Source organism: Antrostomus carolinensis, unplaced genomic scaffold (assembly GCF_000700745.2).
Source record: "Antrostomus carolinensis isolate BGI_N321 unplaced genomic scaffold, ASM70074v2 scaffold18134, whole genome shotgun sequence".
NCBI classification, from domain to species: Eukaryota; Metazoa; Chordata; class Aves; order Caprimulgiformes; family Caprimulgidae; genus Antrostomus; species Antrostomus carolinensis.
The window spans coordinates 10,409-20,358 of record NW_010312990.1 but is presented as its reverse complement, the minus strand read 5'-3'; the positions used below and the strand labels follow the sequence as shown (position 1 = coordinate 20,358).

The 9,950-nt window shown below is 39.4% G+C and overlaps 1 protein-coding gene across 2 annotated transcripts in view; it reads right to left on the bottom strand.

The window, feature by feature from the left end:
- Positions 1–9,439, bottom strand: part of PTER (phosphotriesterase related) — a 10,013-nt gene extending 574 nt beyond the window's left edge. The window contains exons 1-3 of one of the 2 annotated variants that reach the window (XM_010167201.1): positions 8,977–9,439; positions 6,502–6,767; positions 2,905–3,045 (exon numbers count right to left, since the gene is read on the bottom strand). In XM_010167201.1, the coding sequence (XP_010165503.1) occupies positions 2,905–3,045; positions 6,502–6,767; positions 8,977–9,408 (839 nt within the window). In that variant the 5' untranslated portion in view covers positions 9,409–9,439. The remainder of the gene's footprint in view (positions 1–2,904; positions 3,046–6,501; positions 6,768–8,976) is intronic. The other variant, XM_010167202.1, reaches the window with a different exon arrangement.
- Between the last annotated feature and the right edge of the window lie 511 nt (positions 9,440–9,950).

The window sequence follows — 9,950 nt, the reverse complement described above, 5'->3', positions numbered from 1 at the left end:
GCAGGACAGATTCATGGGGTTAGTTCTTGCTGCTGTCACAAAGCCAGTCCCATTACATTTGTTAAGGATCAGACCCTGTGTGTGACAGGTCCTTTAAGAAGCCTGTCACTTTTACACAAATACTTTCACATCTTTAGTTAATTCCCATTTAGCAAACCAGGTTAATAAAAATTTTAAGTTGTCAGCATCATATTCCATGGAGACAGTTATCATCCAAACATGTTTCAAAGACGTTCATTAAAGAAGATAAATAAGACAGGCATTACACAGCGCTAGCACATGCCAGGAAATAGGAGGTCATACAGCAGCCCAGCAAAACAGACTTGGCAAAATGACAAGAAGTCAGCTTGGGAAAAAAGCAATCCTTCTGGTCACTCCCTTGTAACCAGTCTGCTACAACCAGTCCTTCTGTTCCACATTTCACTCTGAACCTTAATCTCTTGCTCAGCTCATTTTTTAGAATTTATTTGGTGAGTGTCTGTATTGCATGACTTAAGTTTCCCACTAAGCTTCAGTTCAGTTGGGCAGTAGACTGCAGCACTGAAGTGGCACAGATGGACAGACCAGACCTGGGAAGTGCTTGTTCCTCATGAAAGCATGCAATTCCATCATTTGCCAGCATTGTGAAATTCCATTTCTTACCTTCCTGGCTGTGCTTTGATCAGTAAGAACACAAATACTACTTTTATAAGTAACCGTGCTACATCTGCAAGCTCTGACTGTCAGTTTTTGTTACAATTAGTTATGAGGAGATACATGTAGCATGATCAAATCAATATAGGCAGCAGGAAGAAGGCAAGTAAGATAGAACTTGGTAAAAAAATAGCATCTTTCATAAAACACCACAAATAGTGCTATCTAGTGCACAACACTATGCATACTGTAGTATTACAACATCACAATTATCTTCTCCAACCTGAAATACAGATTGACCACAAGCCAAGCAGAGAATGAGAGCAATGACACTGGAAGGACTAAGTTCTTTGCTGACCAAACATCATCTTAGAATCATCTCCTTCCCTATTTGGACTCATTTAATGGCTTGAGGACACATATGGTCCTTTATAATCATATTCCTTGCTGCCTTTTGCTCATTCCTGTAAGCTTAGTACTTGCTTCTGACTCAAAGAAAACTGTCCTTGAAAAAATTCAGTTTTTACTTGCATTGGCAGTAGATTGCAGCAAAAATGCGTAAGTAGACACAGAGCTAAATTGTGTTTAAGTATGTATGGCATGACTACAAACGTTTATGTTTTGAACAGACAAGACCTGAACATATATTTTTCCATTTTCATCATCTTCATCAACATATTTAAAGGTCAATTTGATTTCCACCTCTGGTGCTGTGTGACAAAAAAAACCCCAAGGAAATTGTCACTGCCACCATACGTCCAGTGCGGATGCATCAAAAGCCCAACAAAACCCATGTAATGACACTTATAACTCAAGTGCACATATTCACACCATACAATGAGGAGATAAAATTTTTGTATTTTCTTTCTCTTGCTGCAAGAAGTACTCAAATGTCAGAGAGTTTAAGGAGAGACTTCAGTGGCTGAGCAAGTATCATGGATGGAATGAAAACTCTGACATGGTTGAACAAGCACTTGTTAACCAAGGCATAGTCCATTCCTCTACACATACTCCTCACGGTGCTTCTACACATGCTGACCTCCTGTGGCACAGGAGAGGGGAGGAGGCACAGGGGAGGGGAGCAACTTTACCTATTCTAAATGTGAAAACTGAAGATTCATGGCAACAGTTTAAAATGCTGAGTGCAAGACTGAGAGCCCTGTTAACAGAGAGTAACATTTCTAGTGTGAAAAGTAGCAGCAAACGCTTGGCAGTAAATGGAATAGTAAACATGGCATCTTAAGAAGAAAACAGCCTGAAAACAGACAAAAAGTCTTGAGGCTAATCTGACAATGAGGGGCAGGGAAGCTATGTCTGCAATATAAGTGAAAGCTAGAAAATTACTTCAGTAGTGATCAGGGATCATAAAATCTTTCTCATCAAAGAGAAGAAAATAATAGTTTCTGACTCTGGAAGGAAAAAAGTCACAGGCAGGATGGCACCCCACCCCTCAGAATCACACAGCACAAGAGATCACATCTCTGGACAGAGTGTGAAGCCCATTCCCTGCTGATCCTACCTGTCTCAGACAGTTTCTGCAAGGAATGCATCTCCTTGGCAATACCTTGTATTAGCACAGCACAACAGATTTGCTGTGCAGCTGAGCTGAGACTGCATGTGCTGATGGGAAGAGGTATCCCGCCAGTGGGGCCAGTGTTTTCACATTGTGAGTGTGAGGAGCATGAATCTCATCCTTCAAAAGAGAGAAAGGGCAAAAGGAGAGGGGGAGGGGAGGTGATAAAATGCTTGGAAGAACAGAAGTCAGGTTTTCAGGATGGAAGCACAGATCAAATCCATGCAAGGCACGCATGAGTTTTGCTCGGTTAGTGCACCTGTGAGGAGATGTAACAGGCTCAGATGATGCTTAGTAGCAGCACTAGGTTTCCAATACTATGGGTCAAACAAAAGCCAAACCCTAACTTAAGTCCTGTATCTCCAGCCTTTTCTTTTTTACAGTCTATATAAATGCAGTAAATGACAAAATTCAAGCAAATGAGCATGGAATTAGGACGGAGAATAAAGTTAAAAAAGCTCTTAATCTTTTTCTCAAGTAACTTTCTAAAACACTATGATTCTACATCTTCCTTCGGACACAGAAGAAATTATACATGCTACATGACAGCAGCAGAAAAAAAATTGTCATAATTTTAGTATGAAAAGGACAATTTTGAACAGCAAGCAGAATTACTCTGTGATGTGCTTAAAACAAGTACCAATAATATTAATTTGTCAACAGTAATGCTATGGCTTAAACTGCATAGAAGCAGGTACCTTGCAATTCTTTCGTTGTCGCTCGGCATGTCAATATCAGGATGGAACTGGTAGTGAAGAAATTCTGTACCAAACAGGTCATACTCTAAATAGCATCCCAGTCTAGCAAATTCCAGAAGTTTCTTTGTATCAAATATAGTCCTGCAGAACATATGTAACACGAAGTCAGCATTGTAACAGAAAGGAAAAAAATCCCACGGCATGAGGATAGGTATTTTGCAACTTCCTACTTGCAAGGAACAAAACCAATAAACTAAGATTTAATTGTCCTTAATTTTTCCTTTTGAAAAACAGGACTCCGGTTTGACACATGCACCTTCAGCTGATAAACAGCATTGTATTTCTCACATTCATCTGGGACTTCATGCATTTAAAAAAAAAAAACAACATAACAAACTCTTCCCCCATGAAATAATGAAAACATTTATGACAATCTTTAAATGGAAACAGGAAAGTTACTTACTTTTGATATCATTAAACCTCTCATAGACAACCTAACAAGGAAGGACATTTAAGGATGAGGTTAATTCATAATGACATTTTAAAAAAAGACAATGGATTACTTACACAAGACAGATTTACTTTCCCAAAAGAGTTACAGGAGACAGCTACATCCAGGGCTTGTTTCATCCATCACACACCAGTAATACACAACTTTGTCTTTAGTTTCTATTCTGTACAGTGATGTTTCTAGATTGTCATTAGAACAGCAATATATCATTGTTTGTACTGGGATCTGGCCAGAATGCCTTAAGGAAACACTCTCACCAAAATATATAATGGCACTGTGAGTACCTGGGACACGGGCTTTGCAGCAGATTTGAAAAGTGAAGGAACAAAGCTACTAAACCCCATCACTCATTCAGAAAAGAATGACAACTGAAAGAAGAGATCTCTGGAATATTTTTTTTCTTTTAAATACTTTTACCAAGAGTATAAGCTATTCAAAGGAAAACAAAACCACTCAAGTGATACACTATAAATTTATCTTTATAACAACAATTTTTTTTTTTTCATCTAAGGAAAAAACCAAGTTTCCTCAAAACCAGCATAGTTAACCAAAAGGATGGTAGTTTAATTTTTTTTTTTTTATTATTGCAGATATTGATGTCACAAAGTAATTTTACCCTATACAGTTACATCACAGTCTGTTGCTATGGAAATGACTGATGTCACCATTTCAATATTATGACTTAACAACAGGACCAAGTAGGAGGAACAGATGGGTTGAGAGAGAGAAAACCCTTGTTCAAGCAAGCTTGCCATCAGCAGGAGTCTAAGACTTGCCAACTGTAATTAATAAAAAATGTTATTTTTAAATAAATGCTACAGTTTACAAAGATTGAACATTTATCACCAAATGAGTTTTCAAAGTGCAGAGCAAGAGAACGGGTTATTTTAGATCCAGCTCTGCTCAGTTCACAGGGAGACAGTAGCCAAGAGTGTTCATCCCTGTGCAGGTGGCAAAACCCATCCAATGATATATTTCAAAATCACAGCCAGAACAATTTATTTTGAAAACTGCTGTTAGTGTTGTACTTCTGGGTGCTCTGTCCCAACAAAGAGCAGGAGAGCTTAATTTCATCAGCCATTGGGTGGCCTTGTAAGCCACATGCATGTAGCAACAGCAGCAGTTCCCAAATAAAATTGTTAATCTCTGTGCTGGAATCAGGTGTTTGGGCAACACCTGTCCCTGAGCATCCCTGAACACACGGAAAATGAGACAGGACACAGGGAAGCATCCTGCAGTTTGGACCTCATCCATAAATCACTGCAGGGACACCCACCAAACCATTAGAAAACCTGCATTCGTAACAGTTGCTGTGAATCTTCTAACAAAAGCTACTCAAGGGAATGATTGTTGATCTCCACCAAGACACATTTATAATCTTGATCTCTGATAAATGGCCAAAGCCAAGACTCAATAGGTTTTGCTTCCCAGCCTTTATCTACACCACAGTTTCATTATGGACACTTGTTACCTTTTGTTCTAAGGTGCTAAATTACAAAACATGGTAGCCAGCAGTTTAGTTTAGTTACAGCATTTGACTGTAAATCCACCTGAAAACTTACCATTCTGTCTATGTCAAAAGCAGGCATGAAATATGGAGCTATGTACAAATTTATCTCACATTTAAGGGACTAGGATGCTCCCACATGGAGCATCTCACTGGAAGAGACTTAAAATGTTAAATGCACATTGCAAAGCCAAACTTCACAGTCGTTTAGAGTCTATGTTATAGCAAGTGCCAACCTGAACGTGTGAAAGTAATGACAGAAGGAGTATAAGGAAATGTCACACTGTGCATCAGCGGCTGTTAGTGAAACTGCACCTCTGTCTTGACTGTTTTCCTACTTACATTGCTTATTTTCCACCAATAAATCACCGAATTCAACAATTTACAGCGTATAAAGGCAAAAAAACATAACTGGATATTTATGTTTTATCAAAATGCCTACAAAAGTACTGACACCTGCAACTTGCTTAGTCCTCTTTCATAGAAAGATTTAAGTAATCAGTTTTTCTTTAAAAATGAGAGAAAAACATAGGTTACATACAATGGAATGCAGGTAAATGCTTTAAGAAAGCCCATATAATTTATATAGTATCAAATATAAATAAAATTTCGTGGCACTGGATTTTATGCTTCTAAAATCCCCAAGTAAAACACTGACCTCTGTGTGAATATAAAACACCTGTAGCCTGATTTGCAAGCTCTTAGAGCCTATAACCATTAGAAATTTGGAGCACAGTGCTCTTGCCTGTATCACATTCACATTGAGGGCAAACAATCCAATTGCTGAGAATCATATGACCACAAGCAGCCTCCATTATTCAGCAACTGGCCAAACCAATCAATGCTTGGACAGTTTCCAGTTTGCCATGAGTACTACAAGGTCATACAAAACTGATTTGGTAATAGAGGCTGTGTTTCAAAACTGGAGAGAGAAAAGCACCCCAGTTCCTCTCCATGTCTGATGTCGGGCTCCTGAGTTGCTCTCAAGGAAACTAAAAGTTAGCTCTCTGGTCTATGCTAAGAACTATCATAAACCTAACTATTTTCTTTTTAAGAAATATTTCTCTGTCTGGCAGTAGAACTGAAAAGATCTTACTTCTGCTTTGATTCTGCATCCAGCCAAATCAAGTTCTCCATTAGTATCTGAGGGATTTTGGTCAGGCCCTTAAGAGTGGCCCAGTTTTCAAAAACACCAATTTGGTGAGAGTTGCTCAATGTCCAATGCTTTGTAAATAAAGGGATTTGTGCAGGGACAAGAATTAATGTAATCTCAATTTTTTAAAAACATGGCTACAGTTATTCCTAATCTCTCCTCCAGACCTTCAAAGAGAGCGTTTAAAATCCCTAAATCTCTTTACCAGTGTGAACCTAAAAGCTGATCCTGACTGAAGTGCTGGAAGTCGATCAACCTCTATATAAGCAGTTTCCTATTTTTAAGTCAATAAACTGGAAGATAATTCTTCATGTCGTGATCCCAGCACACAACAGAAACCTTTTGCAGATATTTGCAGAGTAGTTCCCCCAAACCCTAGTGGGTTGTGGCAACACTGCCAGAAAGACAGCAGAATAGTCTGATTACCTGTCGAGGTGAGACATGACTGTCTTTGAAGTATCAGCCCCAGCTTCCTGCAGAATGCGGATAATCTGGAAAGGCGCATTGCTGTTCCTGCCGGGATGGATGATAACAGGGCACCCAAGCTGCGACTGAGCCTGCGCTGTTGCCTGAAGCACTCTGTGTTCACTCTGAGTCAAAGGCCAGGAGCAACCTATTTCTCCCACCACACCACACTTGATGTCAGTCCCATCTGCTCCATTGAGTATCTCATCAACAATAACGTCTGTAAGCTAAAGAACAGGAAAATTAGATTTTTTGTTGTTGTTGTTATTAATACTATTTGTGCCACATAGCATCAAATTTGGCCTATGGACATTGTGCTAGTTATACTCCTGAGGTCCTTCCGAACTTACTTAATTAACAGTTGGGTACGTGAAAACACTGCAGTTAAAATCTGGTTTCTGGCAACTAGCGTTATGCTAGCCATTCACTAAGACCAAAATAAACACAAAGCAAATCAATTTAACAGTATCCACTCACACAGTTACCCAGGTTTGCCAGGAAAGCTAGTCTAAACACTGTTTTAGGCTGAGACTACTTTTTCTTTAAAAAAACCAGTTAGCTCAGCATGAAACCCGTGCCTTGCACTCCTGAATTGGCCCCTGAAAAAATTCAAATGTAACTTATTGCAGACCAAGGGCTCAGAGAATAAGGAGATCTTGTCACTCAGATAGGGAAGGAAGAAACTCTGGCAAAGATCTTAAAGAGACAAGTTTAAGGCAAATCCTGCTTGTGGGAATGCCAACATAAAACAGGACCTCCGAGGACTTCAGAACTACAAGAAAAAAGCTCAGTTGACAAACTTACAGGGTCAAAATTAGCTTGCTTTTAAAAATATTCATAAGCAAAAAAGACATCAGAATCTCCTAATAAAAGCAGTTTGTTGTAACAGCTTTAGTTTTTCCTTTCTAGAATAGGCCATATATCTTAAAGAATATATTCAGAATTAAGAACACAAAATGGCACTGATTATGACCTCCTAACTCTTTGGCCCTGAATGTTAGGGAAATCATTATTTTAAGGAAGAATAAAGTAAAGAAGGAAGAAGGAAAGTTTGCAAGTGAATCCAGGAAACTGAAAACCACACCAATTTTCAAATAAATCTATAACTTATCCTTACTCCATACCTTGTCTCCTCAATAGCTTCATATGTAACACTGGTAAACACTGAATCTACAGGCAAGAGTCAGCCCAAGCTGTTACAATTTACAGCAGGCTTCTGCCCAACACTTTATCCTATGATACAGAATTCACTCCTCTCCTGAAGAGCACGTCTCCTGCATCAACCTCCTTCTGTCACTTAATAGCTCAGCTAGGCCTGGCAACAAAATATTCAAATTGTCACTGCTTAATCGAAAAAAACACATCATCACGTCAAATTCACTGGCAAGCGCAGAACCACCAGGTATCACGGATCAGTCACTGCACAGCCCTTTCTAAGTAGCCAGTTGCCTTCTGGACTGCATTAAGTATTGATTACCTGCTGAGTACAGGACATCGGTGAGTCTCCAGCAGTTCACCCAATACAGAAGGGAAACTTTTACCCCCAGAAATCTACTTGTATCAAATTTCAAGTGATGCAAGAATATTTAGGAAAACCTTTTCTGTTCTGTACAGCTTGGGCCAGCTTGGGTCCAGTGTGGCTGGCAGCGCCGCATCGCTTTACATCTGCTCAAGTTCTGACCACTGATTTTGAAAATGAATTTGGCTCATTTGTAAACTGTGACAGATTAAAAAAAAAAATTCTCAGCTCTGTTCATCTGCATTCACAGCCTCCTGCCTGGGAGAGTTCCCTTCCCTCTTCTCCCTATCAACACTTTTTCTTAATAAAAGATGAATGAATATTTATTATTACAGGAATATCTGGGGACCTCGGTCACTATTAACACATTGTCTTAGGCACCATACAAACAATTTGATGTAGACTCTGCCCTGAAAAGTCTAGACAAATGGTAGAGAATAGAGATATAACAGCCAGCCTGAGCAGAGCAATGATTCACAACTGTCATGCAAATATTGCAATTATTTGTGCTTTTTGCAAGAATTCTGGGTGACCTCATTGGGAAGCAATTAGCCAGAAAAACAGACAAAAGAGGCAGAAGGGATATACTCCTTCCTTAAAAATTGTAAAAATAACAGGATAATTGGTGTTGTACCAGATGCCCACACATGAAGTACTTCATTTTCCTTTTACTGTTGCATTGTAACAAATCCCTGAGAGAAAATATAGCTTAAGAATTGGAAGCGCTGACAGATAATCCAAGCACACACAAGCAGTGTTGGGCCAGCCGTATAACGCACAAGCGGTAATGCTGTTCCCAAGTTTTTCACATTGAGACCTTTTAGATTTCATCTATTTTGCTGGAACTTCTCTCCAACTTTAACTCACCTAGAGATAATTCATAGGAGAGAGACTCTGAAGCAATGGTTAACACTTACCTGCTCCACTGTCATGGCTTGTGTTTGAGAAGAATGAGTGGAACCCACATAAAACCCAGCACCAGCGATAATATGGACTCCAGTTTCTTCAGAAAGTCTCTTCAAAGTATTCACATCCCGACCAATTCCTGTGGTTGTGTTTTCCACGATTGTCCCACCACCTGCTGCTTTAAAATGCAACAGCTCCTCCTTCACAACATCTGTTTCCTGATACAAAAGAAGGTTTTCTTTATGGCTGTAGGGATTTTGCTTAATCCAAAACAAGTTCTTCATCTCAATCGGCCCATCAGACAGAGACTCCTGGCCTGGAGAAGGTGGACAGAAACAGCTGCTGTAGTTCATAGTCAAGTGTTCATGAGTCAATGTATAGCCAAGGTGGTCCGGATCCACAGGGCCCAAGACAGTCTGTGCCTTCCCTCCCAAGGAAGGCATTTTTTCTTCAGCAAATGTTAAAAAAAAAATAAATCAGCTTTAAAAAGTCTGGGAAGGAAGAAGAAAGGATACAAAAACAGTTCAGATGGAGCAAACATTTCTTACAAAATTTCTGAATTTCTTCCTCTCTCTCATTCACATACCTACACACTTGTGTGTTTGCTGGAAAGTTTTCAAACGCTATTTCCAGTAGAGTGGCCAGTCTCAAAACCAAAGCATTTATTTTACTCAACTGTGCTTGTATCAGTACTCTAGCAATGTAAACATACCACATTCCAGTACAGGGAAATCGCCATCATTTATTGTGCTATAGGAAATATCACATTAAGATAAATGTTTCCTATTTAATAACAACCACTGTATGTTCATTTATGATTCTCTGCTCTTCAGCAGCTGTCAAATTTTGTCAGCTTGAGCCACCAGATGAACATACTTGGCACCAAGGCTCAATTCCTTACTGGTACATTTGTTTTATTTATCTGTGTCCTCCAAGACTCATTATCCCCCTCGCACCCTGAGGAAGCTGTCTGTGTCTGAGCACC